The sequence below is a fragment of the Hevea brasiliensis genome, chromosome 14 (assembly GCF_030052815.1).
Source record: "Hevea brasiliensis isolate MT/VB/25A 57/8 chromosome 14, ASM3005281v1, whole genome shotgun sequence".
In the NCBI taxonomy this organism is placed as follows: domain Eukaryota; kingdom Viridiplantae; phylum Streptophyta; class Magnoliopsida; order Malpighiales; family Euphorbiaceae; genus Hevea; species Hevea brasiliensis.
In genome coordinates, this window is record NC_079506.1 from 4052411 (window position 1) to 4070744 (window position 18334).

The following is an 18334-nucleotide window of genomic DNA, read 5'->3' on the forward strand; positions in this document are numbered from 1 at the left end:
TTCGCCAAGTATAAATTCACAGTTCAGCATATCAAAGAGAAACATAACTTGGTTCCTGATCTTCTATCCAGGCCCAATAACCTCCAACTTATTCAGTCTTTCTCTATACTCCCTTTGATCCTTATGGCATCATCATCGTCCTCTCCACAAACTCCTCCTCCAATGCACAATTTCCTGGTTCTAACTCCAGACAGTTTCCCCCCAGGCTGCTCACCTAACCAACCTATCCCAAAAATAGCCAAGTTTGCAAGGGATCATCTGTTTCACTATCTGAGTGCCAGAAACACTCTCAGGGGGTTGCTCCCATCCTCCTCTGTCTTCATCCTTGACAACCCTTTCCTCACCTGCTTCAGTATCCACCCTGATAGAGAACTCATCTTAGAAGAATTATGGCTCCTCTGGTGTATGGTTACTCTCTACTCCACAGGGATAGAATTCCCGCTCATGGCCCTGTACCAGTATGTTATGTGTAACACCAACAGGACTCTCCTGTCCAGGTTCCTGGAATGGTTCAAGCCCATTTTAACATGGCGATATGGACTAAAGCGAATCATAGACACACATGGAATTGAAGACAGGCCCATCAGTGCTCAGCCCAACATCAGGACCATGTTCATTTTCCACAGGCCCTTCTCTAGAAGGCCCGATGGACTTCTCTGGTCCCAGAACACTGAGTATGAGTGGAGGACTTATGTGGGATCAATTACTGAAAAGGACGCCATGGGGCCCATGAGGAAACAGCTAGCTGAATATCTCTGTGAAATTAACAGCTATCATTGCCTGGTGCCTCCCCATGTGAATTGCACATCACTTGGCCCCATCCGGTCTCTCACTGACGAGCCTATTGATTGGACCCATCCCATGTGGCAAGATTCTCAGGATCCAATGGACACTGAATCACGAGATGCTATCTAGAACGCTAACCCACCATCACCTGTACTCCGACAGTGGCCAAAGGACTTCTTTGGCATTGATTCTGACGACTCAGATTTTGATACTCTTAACCTGTCCACCACTCCGTAAAAGTTAAAGTCTGTCGGTCAATAATGTAATAAAGTGTCCTTGTTTGTCTTTTGCTTTGTTTACTTTAAGAGTGTCGGTAGCCAGTTTCCAACCGGTTGCCTGTAATCTTAAGAGCCTCCAAGTCTATATAAGGAGTTGCTCTCTTCAGTTGTAAACAGACTAAAAATCACTTTGAAATAATATTTTGAGATTTCCTTCTCACATGGCTTTCTAAACTTCTCTCTTTCTCTTCGAAAACCTTTGAACGTGTATCATACTCTTATAATCAGAGATACGTATGCTCTACACTTGCCTCGTTAGAGGATCCTGTGTATCATAAATATCTTTGTTTTGATGTTAGAGTGCGAGGGTCCCGTTATCATGCGTATGGTGGACAAAAGGGCACAGCCAGAGAGTACCTATGGAGAGGGAAGAGGCATAGCATGAGTACATTATACGTATAGTAAGGGCTCCCGGCTTATCCTGGTTGATTGAATTAATTTAAATTAGATTTCAAAATTAAATAATTAATAAGTTTTTTATAAATTTTTTTTCTTATAATATTAATATTTTAGTCAAACTAACTCAAAATCTATACTTTTTTAGGTACATGGATGCTTTGATATATATATATATATATATATATATATATATATATATATATATATATATGTCCAACTTTGAGACTAGCTATAATGTTTGAGTGTGTAAATTCATGGTCTTCGATATCTCTGAATTTTCTTAATTTAATTTTCTTTATACCATTCCAAAGCTTAAAAAAATTAAAAAATCTAAATTAAACAGCAATTAGCATGGGCTGCTACGTTCTTCGGCCAGTTCTTCTCCGTGGGTGGGAGAGGTTTTATGAAACTAGTCAAGAAAAATCCAAACATTAAAGATGATATTTAAGCCTTGTTATCATCTTATACTTAAAGAGACGTTATCGTAATGAACGTAATTATGAAAGAATTGTCACCACATTTGATCAGGACATCTGAAAACTACAGCAGAGTATTTGCATTTAAATGTTCATATCATCATAAGGCAGCTTACTTTTAATCAGAGTAAAATTTTCTTTGTCCATTTTCTATTCTAGTCCTCACGAAATCCTTGGGATTTTCGTTCCCTAATTTGTTTTTTCCTATAAATCTGAGAACTATATATGTGATTGTTGAATGTAGCAAGAATTGTAGAACCCCTGTCTATGCCTTCTGGTTGTCCATATTACTTCAAAATCTAGTCCATGGATGTGAAGGCCAATGTGGCAACCAAATTGGTGCACAACCAAATTGGCGAGAACCGAGATAAGATTTAAACCTAAATCCTAATTTAAAGAGAAGTGCATGGTTCTTCAATTCAAAGAACTCATTTCTATATAAACTATACTCAACCCTCTATAGAGAAACCAGAGGAAAAGAAAGTAAATGAAGAGTAGATAGAAACCAGAGATCTCAACATGAACCGACCTCCCCTAGCTGAGCAGCAGTTACTCCCACAAGTGGAGCAGCAGCAGCAGGCATTCATGGCCGGTGCTTTCGCGTACCTGATGATAGGCAGGAAAAGACAGCAACAGATGATGATATATCGACAGTGAGTCTTTAAATATTAATCAAATTCTTAATTAAATCTAAGTGTTTCAAAAACTTCCTTTTTCTATAAAGAACTCACCAACAGCTGAACTAGCCCCCAATACTTTTATGCTATAATAAGAAAACCTAAATGCAAGGAATAATCCCAGCCTCAGCACCTACATTACAAGGAAGGAGAAAGGAAAGAAGTGACGTTAAATGTATCTGAATAATAATCCAGACATAGGCTCTTAACTTTGTGTTAGCCGCACCTCCCCGACCCCCCGCCCCCCGCCCGCCGCCTCCCCCTCTCCCCCCCCCCCCCCCGGCCGGGCGGCCCCGGCCCCTTTTTTTTTGTGCTGTGAAAGTTTAGGTGAAAGATGACTCTCTCAGTCCAAGACCAGCGTATACCACTAACTTCATTAAAGTATTATAGAGGAGTTTACAAATCATTCACTAAGAGATGGACTCTCAACTTAATGGCAAGCTCCCAGCCCTAATTAATTAGCTGCTATATACAAGCCTCACTTGTAATGTTTGATAAACATAATCTTAACTGGTCTTAATTGAATAATTATTAATTCTAATAATTGGATAATGAATGCATTTTCGATAAGATATACATAAAATCTATTATAATTAATAGTTAGAATAAAATTATGATAGATACAATCATTGGATTGAATTATGTCTCGTAATTCTTTACCTGCAATATGAATTTATTTATAATAAAAGTAGTGATATCTCATCGCGTGCACAAGCAGCTTTCATAATCTGCTAGACCTTAATTCAGTAAAAGTTGGCTGAAATTTATTAAATTAAATTTCATTATAATTTAATTGCTTGGTAAGTAATTAAATGAGCTAATATTTATCCGAAGCGATTTCATTTTGACAGGGAAAACGATCAATTAGTCATTTTAAGTCTGATTGCTGCACTATCATCCTGTGTCCAAGTGAAATATCAATCCTCAGAAGAATCTCCATTCGAAATACATAGTATCATCATACCCACATTGATGGTTGATCTTATTATCTACTGCACAGCCTGGTCAAGCGAAATTAAACTCAGGGCTCGTGGCTTTGTGCACCATAGAATAGTTGCCCATATCCGTCTGTTATCTAGCACTCTTTCCATCGTTTTACTCATGTTGATGCTCGTCTCCAACATTGGAAGGTTGCTTTTGTGCTTATGGTTCTTTACGTTTGTGAAGATAGCTAGAAACTCGTACCAAGAGTTTTATCACTTGCTACTTGAAGATTTTGAGAAACTGAAGAAAATATTTGGAGATACATGTCTTGCATTGAAAAGGGTAGCCAAAGATTTATTCCATAGATTGAAGAGGCTGTGTGGAGATGTATTTGAGACCTTCAAAAGGGTTTGTGTGGATGCGTTCGACAAATTAAAGAGACCAATTGGAGATATTGGAAATAGCGAGATGCAGGAACAAAATCATCAAATGCCTGCTCAAGTCTATTTTCTTTTTTTTTTTTTTGGTTGATTCTTGTTTCAATAAATATTTCTTGTATGTACTTAATGATTAGTGTTGTACATTAATCAACATTGGTTGATAAATGTGAAGGAGTACAGCAGTATAGTCTCTCCCTCCCTCTTTCCATTTGTAACAGAAATTAATGGATGGTTAAGGGCTAAATTCAACTTTTGATATATATTTTTTTGGGTCTACACCCGTTCTATTATGAATTTAAAATACAATATATATAGTGAAACCTATCTAATAAATACATATACAAGTCTTACATGTTTATAACTTAAATTCATAATGGACAAGCAAAAATTTTCCAACATTTATACTTATAAAAGTAGGTCCAAAGACTCACTTCTTATATTTTTCCAGGTTTGGACGGAAAATTTTCAACGATGGCTGAGTGCAGTTTGCTTGCAGCAAGCTTCCAACAAGGGGGCAAGAATATCTCTCCAACAATAATTACAGATTTCAAAAAATAATTAATATTAAGTGGTGATTGGGCCATATACAGATTTCCTGGGCTTCCAATTAATAAAACTTCTCAGCTTATATAAAAAAAAAAAAAAGAGAAATCAATCTTGTTTTGACATTTAAATAGAACAGCTTGCGTGCGTTTCTGCATTTAGAATTGGGAATGTGGAGTTATTTCCAGGAATTTGATCTTCCAATGTGCACAGTTCAACAAATCCATTTTCCTACAATGTATATCATTGCATATGAACAATCTTGGAAGTATGAGTTTGTAATAGAATGTTCAGAGTGAATGGAGGAGAGAGCAACTTAAATTGTGTAGGTCATTTGATGGCACGTAAAGGGGAGAGAAAGTGAACACTTGTGTAATCTACCAAGTTTATGAATCTCTTACAAATGTTTAGGTGAGTCCAAGTTGACTGTATCATTTGCAATTTCACAATTTGGGTAGAAGAGGGTAAGAAAAACTGGTTAAATGGTTTGGTTTAGTTTGGTTTGATTCGTTTTTTGAGAAAAAAAAAATGGTAGAACTTACTTATTTCAGTTAATCTAACAATTTATTTCCTGTTGCCAATTCAATTTGGGATATTGATATTCCCCCACCCAAACTGAAGATAAACAGGTTAATTAAAAAACGTAGAAAGACCAGAATGATTAAGGATCTTTAGGGTTTTATCCTAAATTAGCCGCTAATGGAAGAAGAAATCAGAAAAGTGTGGACCCATGGGTGTTTTTCGTGCATCTGATAGCGATATCAAACATGATAACTATCAAATTCATGGAGCGTGTCTGATCAATTGCGTTTACCTCCTCATCGAGAGGCAGAAAGGATATTGGGGAGGTTTTTGACATGGGATCTATGGCGTATGGCTAAGTTTTTCCTAAATTACTTATTAATAAAATATTATTTATAAAAAAAGTCAAATAACCTAATATGATCTGTCCAAATTGATGGAATTAATTAAATTAGATTTAAAAATTAAATAATTAATAAGTTTTTTTTTTATAAATTATTGTTTCTGGTAATATTAATATTTTAGTCAATCTAACTCAAAATCTAAACTTTTTTAGGTAAATGGATGCCCTGATATATATATATATATATATATATATATATATATCCAACTTTGAGACTAGCTATAATGTTTGAATTTGTAAATTCACGGTCTTCGATATCTCTGAATTTTCTTAATTTAATTTTCTTTATACCATTCCAAAGCTTAAAAAAATTAAAAAATCTAAATTAAACAGCAATTAGCATGGGCTACTACGTTCTTCGGCCAGTTCTTCTCCGTGGGTGGGAGAGGTTTTATGAAACTAGTCAAGAAAAATCCAAACATTAAAGATGATATTTAAGCCTTGTTATTATCTTATACTTAAAGAGACGTTATCGTAATGAACGTAATTATGAAAGAATTGTCACCACATTTGATCAGGACATCTGAAAACTACAGCAGAGTATTTGCATTTAAATGTTCAATCATCATAAGGCAGCTTAATTTTAATCAGAGTAAAATTTTCTTTGCCCATTTTTTATTCTAGTCCTCACGAAATCCTTGGGATTTTCGTTCCCTAATTTGTTTTTTCCTATAAATCTGAGAACTATATATGTGATTGTTGAATGTAGCAAGAATTGTAGAACCCCTGTCTATGCCTTCTGGTTGTCCATATTACTTTAAAATCTAGTCCATAGATGTGGAGGCCAATGTGGCAACCAAATTGGTGCACAAGTTCTGGGAGCTTCTTTAGCATGGGTATGCGTCTGACAAGTAATATGGTGATTCTCATTTCCAGCTTTCAAGGGAGAATGCATACATATATTGATTATATTGAATAATTTTTTGCTTTAAAAAATTCCTGTGGTGCTTAAGTTTACTCTTTTAATTTATTTTATTTATACTCCTAAAGTAGGTAATTTCTAAGGTTCTGTTTGAAATTGTAATTGAAAGGTTGAAAAAATTAATTTTTTTTAAGTATTATTTTAAGAATTGTTAAAAAATATTTAGTTACGATTCTGAGTTGAGTGTGTACAGGTGGGATACACATAATTAATAAAAAAAGCCTTTAGTTATTTTAAAATTTTAATTGTTTATAATTAAACTATACAAATTTAATTTTAAACTAAATTTTAACACACTTAACTAATATATTTAAACGGATCAATATCAAATATAACTCATGAACTTATCTGAAAGGATGAATCAATTAGGATGCTCATAAAATTGGGTCTAACTGTATTAAATGAAAAAAAAAAAAAACTTTTAGCTAATTATTTACAAATTTTCGGTCTTCAAGTATCTTTTTGAATTTTGATTCATAGGTGCGTGATATTGGTTAGTGGTGTAATCAAACTATCAGCCTGTTTACTATTATCGTTGAAATTGTTGTTAGAGAAAATCACTTTTCTAAGTATACTAGTTAGAGAGTATTAAAAATAATTTAAAATTAAATTTGATAAGTTTTAATCATAAAAGTAAAAAATACTAAAGTAATAAAATAATTTTTTTAAATTACTCTTTTTAATAGCATTTAAAATAGTATTTTTATTCAAAAAATAATTTTATTCTCTTAAATTCGATGCTAAATAGACACTATATATAACTGATAAAAAATGAGATTTGATTTAAATTTAACATGTTTTAATCATAAAAAAATTCAAAATAATTAAATAAATTTTTTTAATTTTTTTTCTTCTATTGGAATAGAATATCTACAAAACTTGAGGATTTATAAAACATTATTAAAAAAAGTTTCTATCTAAAATGCTTGATAATTAATTTTTATCCATTTAATTACTGGACTTGTGGGACTAAGACATTCTCGTATGCATAAAAGATTATTCGATAAAAATTATTTGTGATAAATCATGACAAGAATAATTCTATAGAAATATGTTTGAATTCAGACTTCAAATTTGTGGCCCTTAGCGAATGGTTCTCTAATTTTAAAAAATTGCAATCCAAATTTCCATTAAATAGCTTGTTAAATCAAAATCTTTTGTTCAATTTTCATTCACAAGAAAAAATCCAAAAGTATCACACTATAGCTTGTTCTCTAATTAATTTAGTTTTAGAATAACTAATTAAATAACAACAAAAATGGTCGGATCGATGATGGTTTGGTGTAATGACACATTTCTACGTTTAAGATTTAGGATGTGTTTGGTAGAAGTCTAAAAAATCAATGGATAAATGTTACCCTTATAAATTTTAATTTTTAAGGAGGATAATTATTCATTTAGGCCCTCTAAGTTAATATTTAATTTTCCAAAAAAGTACATTAATAAGATGAAAAATTTACATATTTTTTTAAGTATTCAAATAATAATATTAACGAGAGTTAAAAGTTATAAGGTTAATAATTAATCATTGTTAACCTCGCACCAAACACCCCCTTAATGGTGATATAATTATATATCAAAATTTTGATAGAAAAACAATGAGGTCTAGTTTTAGAATGGTGAAGTTTTAAATTAAGTCTTATTTCACTTCAAATGAATAAAAAAAATTAAAATATTTCAATGAATAAAACTATACTCGTCAAGAAAAATAATTTATTTAGATGCATATAAAATTAATAAGGACATTGATCAGCGATCAAAACTATATATATAAAAAAATGAATATGTTAAGGATTTAATCGAAAATAAAAACAAGATCGGATTTGATTGGAAAAACCAAGGTTTTTGGTTGAGCATGAAATGATCGTAGGAAACGAGTGTTACAGGGGCAGCAAATATACGTGAGAACCGAGATGGGAGTTAAACCTACATCTTCATTTAAAGACGAGCATACCGCTTCAAAGAATGCATTTCTATACAAACTACTCAACCCTCTGCAGAGAAACCAGGGAAAAACAAAGCAAATAAAAACCAGAGATCAGGGCGCAAGAAACGGTGATCCCATTCTCAAAATGAACCGACCTCCCTTAGTTGAGCAGCAGGCATTCATGGCAGGTGCCTTTGTGTACCTGTTGATAGGCAGGGAACGACAGCAACAGATGATGATATACCGGCAGTGAGTATTTAAATATTAATTAAATTCTTAATTAAATCTCTGAGTTTCAAAAACAATCCACTTTCTATAAAGAATTCACCAACAGCTACCCCTGTATGCTATATATAAAGAGACAGCTTACAAACAATGATTGCATGGAATAATTTTTCTTACAGGTAAAGAAAAAGAAAGGAAAGCAGTGACGTTAATTGTATCCAAATGATTATCCAGACTAAGGCTCTTTTAAGCCTATGTGTTAGCCTTTTAATTAAAGACTACCAATCCCATTTCATGTGAATTCCAAATTAAAATATATACATGGATCTCAGTTTCCTACAGATTTAGTTTCAGCTTTTAATTTTTTAACTAACCGTTAATTAAACATAACTTTTGTCGTTAATAAATTTTTAAGTATTCACTTGCAATGTTTCACACAAACTTAATAGGCCTTAAGTGAATAATTATTAATTGTAATTATGGTATTTACAATGAATACATTTTTACTTTTAATTATGATGGGATACATTATCAAATCCACCATGATCAATAATCAGAATGAAGTTATTATACATATAATAATTGTATTGAATAATTTTCCGTCTATGTCACATAATTCATTGGCCTGTAATATAAATTTCTTTTATAATAAAAGTAGTGATGTATATCTCATCGAGTGCACAAGCAGCTTTCTTAATCTGCTATTTTTTTTTTCCTGTTTTAAGTCAAACCACTTGCAAATTTCTTTATAATTTGACCTTAAATCAGTAGAAGTTGGCTGAAATTTCTTAATTTAAAATTTCATTATAATTAAAGGAGCTAATATTTATCTGAAGCGATTTCATTTTGACAGGGAAAACGATCAATTAGTCATTTTAAGTCTGATTGCTATACTATCTTCCTGTGTCCAAGTGAAATACCAATCCTCAGAAGAATCTCCATTCAAAATACACAGCATCATCATACCCTCATTGACGGTTGATCTTGTTATCTATTGCACAGCCTGGTCAAGCGAAATTAAACTCAGGGCTCGTGGCTCTGTGCACCATAGAATTGTTGCCCATATCCGTCTTTTATCTAGCACACTTTCCATTGTTTTACTTCTGTTGATGCTTGTCTCCAACATTGGAAGGATGCTTTTGTGCTTATGGTTCTTTATGTTTGAGAGGATAGCTGTAAAATCATACCAAGCGTCGTACGACTTGCTACTTGAAGCTTTTGAGGTATTGAAGAAGATACTTTACGATGCATTTCTTGCATTAAAAAGGGTAGCTAAAAATTCATTCCACAGATTAAAGAGGCTATGTGGAGATGTATTTGAGACTTTGAAAAGGTTTTGTGTGGATGCATTCGACAAACTAAAGAGAAAAATTGGAGATATTGGAAATAACAAGATACAAGAACAAAATCATCAAATGCCCGTGTAAGTGTATTTTCTTTTTTTTTTTTTTTCCTTGATTCTTGTTTCAATAAACGTTTCTTGTATGTACTTAATGGTTAGAGTTGTAAATTAATCAACATTGGTTGATAATACGAAGGAGTACAAAAGTGTAGTCTCTTCCTCCCTCTTTCCATTTGTAACAGAAATTACATGATAGTTAAGGGCTATATATATTTTTCTTATTTAGATCTAATTTATTGTGAATTCAAAAAATAAGATATATGATAGAATATATCTGTTAAATATATATAGATCTCATATATTTGTATCTTAGATTTAGAGTAAATCAGATCTATATGAGAAGTTTCCCGTATATATTTTCCTTGTCTAGATCCTGTCAAGAACCTCCCTTCTTATATGTTTTCAGGTTTGGACCAGAAATTTTCAACAATGGCTAACTGCAGTTTGCTTGCAGCAAGCTTCCGGCAAACGGGCAAGAATTTCCCTCCAACAATAATTACAGATTTCAAAAATGTAATAATTCAACAGTTTGCCCGCATTGCATTCACAATTGGAAGCTTCTTTCATTGTGCAGGAAGTTAAGGATTCAAATTCTAACAGCTCCAAGCACAAAAATATTAACTTTTTTTTTTTTTTTTGATAAACTGTTGGATTATAGTCAACGAAAAATGAGTAACTATATATGGACCAAAATTATTATCGAGTTCTATATTGTTTTGGCTCTCTTATGTTAAGATTTTATTGCTATGCATGTGATCGGTTTAGACTTTAGATTTTTTTGGTACTTGTCCTAGACTTTAGATGTTCTATGCAAAGATAGTGAGAAAAATAGTTTGAATGATCATCTTTTGATTCGTTTTGGTATATTACTCATTTGGTATAGTCAGGTTTAAGTTTACACTTCTCCAATAACATATTTAAAAGATAAAAAATTTCTTAAAAATATTAATTTATGAGTAGGTTTACTCATTTGGTAGGTTAATTTATGAGTTATAGTTTGTTTTAAATCAAAATATTAATTTTCTTTTTGGAAATTGATTTTATGCATTTATTTTAAAATTAACTATTTTATCCATTTATTTTTTATTAAAATTTGAATTGATATGATTATCTCAAATGAATCATTTTCAGGTTAGATATAGGTTATTGAGTTGACCTTTACTTTCAATGGTTATTTGGGTTCGAGTTCTTTAAAATTTTGTGTGGATTGAACCAGATAACAAATTGCTTTAGAATGAACAAATTCAAATTGAATTGGCAAATTGAAAATTTTACCACCGCTAACGAAAATGCTGAGGAAACAATTGAAAGGATGCCTAGCATGTAAGGCAATTAATTTGAAAGTAGATGAAGCTATTTTCTTTTATGGAAAAATATTAAATAAGTTTTTGTAATTCTGTCAAATAAGTTCAAAATTAATTTTTGAATCAAATAAGTTCATATACTTTTTAATTAAGGTCAAATAAGTTATTATTTAATAAAATATTATTTTTTTATTAATTTTAAATATTAAAAATTATTTATCATTTTTAATTAAAATAAAATTTTTAAAAAAAGAAATTAAACAACATGATAAACAAAAGTTATTTAATGTTAAAATGATTATCTTTAATATTTTATTATTAAAAAATTGAGAAAATAATATTTTATAAGTGATAACTTATTTGGCCTTAATTAAAAAACATATTTTGCACTCAACTAAAATTATAGAAGCTTTTTTGAATTTTTTTTCTCTTTTTATGTTAATTTCTGCACGCTAAATTAAATTAAATCTCATTTCTTAATCGATTTTAAAGTATGTTTCTTCGTATTGGCATGTATTCAAGATAAATAATACTGGAATGCTTTCAGTGGAATTAAATCATGATTGATAAGAACAGGAAAAATTTCAAAGACATTGTAGAATTAAAATCTAATTATAATGTTTTTTATTTATTGGGTTATAGAGAAATGCTGCGCTTGTTTGGTTATGCTTAATTTGTTCTGCTTAGATGGTCAGCAAAATCTAAAAAGAGTCTACTTATATCTCAGATTCTCGGTTCATTTTACTCATATCTCTCCTAGATCTTTGCAAGAATGCTGCAGTTTTGTAATTTAGTATCTGGATAGATTTGCAGACATCATTTTCATTGAAATTTTCTCTTCGGCCTCATTTTCATTGAAATTTTCTCTTCGGCCTTGTAGAGATGGTGGCAACTTAAATGCAGCAAGAATCTACTTACCTTAAGAACTACGACGACATGTCACTTGACTTGCTTTAGTATAAATACACCTTGACATAATCGGAGGTTGTGTGCCACTGCTTTGAAATGAACACTTAATCAGCAAAATTGTCCTCTTTTTTTGTTAGAATATTACTGAACTATGATACCTGCATATGTCCCTGGGAATGTCGTCTGGTTCGTGTGTCTAGGGAAAGCAGCCTTGTAGCTAGAGATAACAAATTTTGATCCATTTTGCCCAGTCCAAATTACATAATTTGAAATAATCTAAATTTGAATAATCCATAAAATAGACGTTTAATTTGGCTCAAAATTTGAAATTGATTTATTAATATGAACTCAACCAATTAGAATTTTGATTCAGGAAATTAATTTAATAAAATTATATTTTCAATAAAAGCTAATATTTTGGCCTAAAATGATATGTAAATTGCAAATAAACTTAAAATAGATGCATATTCACTTATAAATAATTTGAATTAATCATGCAATTTGATCCAAATCTTCTTAAAAATAATGCAAGACATGAAATGATCCATAACTTAAATCCGATCCGTTTGCTAAATTACTTGTGAGTGATGATTCTTTAGCTAAAAATGTCATTTCCTTCCTTTGTGTATTTCCTTTTGGATGCTCCACCACAAGGGGAAATCGAAGACTAGAATTGCAATTGTAATGCCATAGTGGAGAGCTAATACCTAGGAAAAGCAAATAGCAAAAAGCATACCTACTTCCACTGCACCAGTACAATTGCTCAAAGGTAATTGCCTCTCGTGTGTACCGTCAAGTTTAATATGAGTCCAGATTGAATCGTAAAAATAAAAGCAAGGAAAGATCCACTAAAGCTCAGCATATCATTGGCCTCCTACACAAAGACACTACTAATTAAATAAGAAGGATCTTCAACAATCGGTTAGAGACAGAGAAGATGATACAAAGAAGGAAACCTAGGCAATGTCAAAAGCTGACTATAACCAAATATATCCAAATTCAAAAGACAAGCAGTAACTTACAAATGCCACCTTCTGTATAAATAGCTATAACAACATTACATAAATTTAAGTACCCTATTTAAAGAAAGATTCAGCAAAGAAAGGAAGAAGCTAAAATGCATAACAATCTCTTGGCAAATCATCCCTCTGAAAGGTTTGTTAAACTCTATTCTATTCGATTTCTTTGTCTTGGTTTTGGCTAAATATAACATTTTAGGTCCTTCTTTTTCTGCTCCCTTTCTTCAGATCAGATGCATTGCTACTTCTACTCATTCAGTTCGAGATTACTAGGTGTATCAAGCAATTTTTCCCATTTTAAAGTAGCAAGTTTTGTTAGGAAATATATATATATATATAACAATGCTAACTAAGTTACCTAAAATATATCACAAATGAATTGATTAAGAAAACTTAGGACATTTTGTCCTAGCTATCACTTTTCCCCTATTTGAAAATTAGAATTTTATAAAAGTTTAATTTTTTTTTATCAATTCTCATATTTAAAAATTTAATAGTTGAAAATTTTTAATTTTTCAATTTAAAAAAAAAATATTTTATAAAAAAATAGATTTCATACTAAAAATAATACGATTGTATGAGAATTAAATTGAATTCTTACAAATGAATTTTTCTAAACTAAGCACTCATAGTTGAAACTTATGTTTAATGATAAATCAGATTTTTTTTTTATAAAAAAAATAAACTTATCATTAAATATTGCTATGTCAATGGAGAAAAAAAAGGAGTTTTCATAATTTATTTAACTTTTTTAAATATAGTATGATGGAATGGATGAATGAGTAGGTAGGGCATATATTACTCATTCGAATTTTCATATGGTGCAACGTTTGTGCATACAATGATTAATTATAATGATTGATTATAGTGAAATTCATACCCAAAATCGTTTAAAATGGAGAAAGTGAATTCATATAGTCGACTTCAAATTTTTAGAATAAAAGTTTAGTTGAGTTGAGTTGAGTGAAATTCATGTGAAATTTATTATCATTAACTATTACAATATGATTGTGTATATATAAATTTTATTGTATAATTTTTCCACTCATTTGCTCTTCATTGTTGGAGGAAGAAAAATCTTAGCAATAGCTTTAGTTTAATAATATTAACTTTAATCATTAGGATTGTGAATTTTTGAGTTCGGACAGACTCTAATGGTAGAAAAAATAAAAAAGCCCTCAACAGATATGGAGCAGATAACACAAGACAAGTTGGCCGAGGTATATTGAGGTCTTGGATTTTGATGACAAATCGAATACAGCAAAATCGGACAAGTAATTTGTCAAATACCTAAGTTGAAGACAACTAGTTTGTTTGTCCAATCCCTCAATAAAAGTCAATATTGAATTAATTAATAGTTATATCTATTATTTAGTTTTTTAAGGCTAATTTATTATTATTACAAGTACAAATATTTCAAAATTTATTTATTTATTATTTAAATTTTTTCTCTTTTATGATTTATATTAAAATTCAAATTTGAGATCTTATAGCACTGAAGATAACTCTAATACTATTAAATTAAAAAACTTATTGATATTTACTCAAATATTTAAATTTTATTTATTTCATAAAAAATAACTTATATATAAAAAATATTTTTTATAAAAATTATTTTTTAAAAAAATATTTTCTATAAAATAATTTTTATTATATAGTTATCATATTCAACTAATTGCATATATTTATATTATACATGTAAGCATTTTCTTTAAAAATTATTTAATTTTCTTTAAAAATTATTTAATTTTCTTTTTAATTATTTTTCTATAAACCTGTTTTCTAAGCGTTCTAAACACTAAAAAAAATAAAAAAAATATTTAAAGCCTAAATTTAACAATAAACTTGCCATAATTAAAAAAAAAAAACCTATAAATTTACCTTTTAAAACAACTTTAATTATTTCACATCAATCAATAAATAATCCTCTAAGTGTGTTTTACTTGGAAAATAAATAATTGCCTTATACCCTAAGTTTATTTTAATGTAATATACTCAAGTTTCGCACAAGCAACTTATTTTTTAAAAAATATTTTTTGAGAAAATAACTTTTATTATTTTTGTTTGGTTATAATATTAAAAAATAAAGGGAAATTACTTTCTCCTAAAAAAAGTTAATGTTCTTTTAATTTATAATGCTAATGTTTAGAACGTAAAAACTATTTTTTTTGATATTTTATTGTTTAACGTAGAAAAAACATAAAAATAATAAATTTTGACGGTCATGACATTGATCATCAGTGAATATATGTGTGTGTGTGTCCTGCCCTTCTTTTTAATTTCTTTATGTTAAAGCAATTCCATTTTTCTTGTGTTGGCAGGGCCATTGATCAACAGGTTTTCTTTCTGATTACAACTCTTACTTCGTTGATGCAAGTGAAGTACTCATTTGCAGACGTGTCTGCATTTGAGAAACACAAGGTCATCATCCCCATCTTGATGGTTGCTCTAGTCATATATGGCATATCATGGGCCATTGAAGTTAAACTCAGAGCTAATGAGTCAAATTACCAAACAATTGCGGGCAATATCCGTCTATTATCCAGCTCCCTTGTGATAGTGTTGTTAATATTGATGCTTGTTCCTTATTTTGGATGGATGCTTTTGACCTCATGGGCTCTTCTTTTTATCTGGGTAGCATGGAAGTCATATAAAGAGATGTATCAATTGCTGCTTCAAGCATTCAATGGATTGAAGAAGCTAACTTGGGATATGAGACATCGCATGCTTAAAAAATCAAATCAATTACCTGTGTAAGTCTTCTTCTTCTATATTGATTAGGTTTTGACTGGTGTTTGAACTTGTAATTCCATAGCCAGGAACATGATTTCAATACAAAAATCTAAAACAAAACTATTGTCTAACTCTTTCGTTTGAAAAGACTTGGTATTTATTTATTGATGTATGATTGGTTATTTTCAGGGTTGTAAAAGAATTAGCACACAACTCCACTGTAGATGAAGGCAAGGGTTTAGAAGTTGCAGCTCTTCCTTCACCATGGTAAGATCTCTCTTTCTCCTTTATCTACTTTAGCATCTGCATATTATAGGATGGCCAGTAATGGCTTGTACTAGTCTTTTTTTTCGCTTTAAGAAATTCTAGTATATTAAAAGTAAACAATAATTATCTGTATATAATATTTTTTAGATTAGCCCACCTATTATAGGCCAAAGCCCAAACAGGGATTTGGTTAAGGCTAAAACTCTAGCCCCAATTCCCAGATTTTCCAGACAATCGTCATACTAGTTGTTGCTGCTGGCCTTGTTTTCTATAATTTCTGTTGCTGCAGAATTGAATTATTCTGTGCTTGTTTACTTTTCCAGATTTTTATCGCCAGAGGCAATTTTGTGTGGTTTGAAGCAGGATTTCAATAATGATGGACTTGAATTTTTGAGATTTTTGTAAGATTAATAAGTGAAAACTGATGATGAGATGTGCATCTTTTACCCTATTTGTTTTTGAATGAACTTCTATTAATATATTTTCATCATTATATATATATACACACACATTTACACAGAGTGACTGATATTTCAACTCCTTAATTTTTTTAGAGCGATCTATTTCAATTTTGAATTTCTTTGTTAGCTGGAGTTAACTTGTCTAAACCTGTCAAGTTTTCAGTTACCTGGTGAACCAATTAATCTGGCTGATTCAAACACAGGTTGCATCCACAGGGTTACATATAAAAATAAAACTACATTTATATATAAGTTCATTGTAATCACTTATTTTTATTTTTTTTTATAATAAAAAAATTATTTGTTGATAAAATTAGGAAAAACTTATTAAGGATATTTTCAGCTAAACCCCAGCTAGTAGGCTGCCCTCATGTATCCAACTTAAGAAATAAAATGTTAATATAAAAATATAAAACTTATTTTTCATGAGTGATGGTGTACATGGACCAATAGTACTGTATAATTTGTCATAAGAGTTGAGTGATGGATCACTTCCTTGAATCTCCATTGATTGCTGGAATTAAGATGTGGTGTTGTTGGAATTGACTTGTAGATGTATATGAGTAACGTGTCCCTTGATCAAAATAAAATTTTGATTGTTAAACAAATATAAAAAAATATAAGATGTTGAATTACTTCACATAAAAAATGCATAAAAAAATACCAACAAAAGTTGTCATGGGAAGGAATGTTATCGCATTATTTTGCTGGCTAAATAAGAATCATAAGAATTTCTTTTAGGTCTAATATTAAGAACCTACCTAGGTTAAATAGAAATTAATTAACAACTCATTTAATTTTAATTTTGAATATAAAACACCAAAAAATAATTTAAAAAGCATATGTATTTACTTTAAACTACACATAAGATTATTTAATTTTTTTATGACTTAAAAAGAAATTTTAAAAATATGAATTACTGATTTTTTTTTTAATTTAATTAGGTCAAAAAAATAATGTTTTAAATTATGAAAAAATTAATTCATTAATATTTTTATTTAATTGAGTCAATAAAAAATAATTCAATTTTTTAAACTTTATTATAAATTTTTTGAACTAAATGTGACAATTTATTAAATAAATGTTTACATTTAAACACTTCCAAATTAAAAACTAAAATTTTAGGGGTGGCCCCTATCATGCACCTAATTTTTTTTTTTAATCTCTTTACAATTGCAAGAATTTGTAAAAACACAACATCAATTGTTATAAAACCAAATAAAAGTTTTATTTATTCTTTTCAAAAATTAAATAAATTTATCAAGACAAAAAATTCATTAATAAATTTATTGTTCCTTTTTAATAAAATTTTTTCTTGTTAACTAGTGTTAATTATATAATAAACGGATTGAGAGTCAAATTCATTAATCTGTAAGTACCTTAAACTTAGATGTCCCTGTGAGAAATAGATAACAATTCAGCATATATTTGTCATCAAGTCATTTCTTAAGAATATAATATTAAACCAAAATCTTTTAAATTTTCAAATTATGAAAATCATCCAAATTGTACATGATCAAATTTTCTAAATTCATAAATTAAGAGAATTAAAACAATGCTTCAAAAACAATTGATAACACCAATTTATGTTATGTAATTTTTTTTTTTACAAATATGCTAATTATAAATTTTATTAATGAAAAAATATGTAAGTGGTTTTAAATTTTATTATAAATATAAACATGGGAGGGTGGACAAATGCTTGAATAAGGGTGGT

At 30.0% G+C, this 18334-nt stretch overlaps 1 protein-coding gene across 1 annotated transcript; it reads left to right on the forward strand.

Annotated features, from left to right (window-relative positions):
• The first annotated feature begins 15455 nt into the window (after positions 1-15455).
• Positions 15456-16648, forward strand: LOC110643703 (uncharacterized). Its single transcript, XM_021796163.2, has 3 exons — positions 15456-15909; positions 16079-16156; positions 16480-16648. Coding segments are annotated over exons 1-3 (462 nt in total). The 5' UTR covers positions 15456-15526; the 3' UTR covers positions 16481-16648.
• Positions 16649-18334: the final 1686 nt, after the last annotated feature.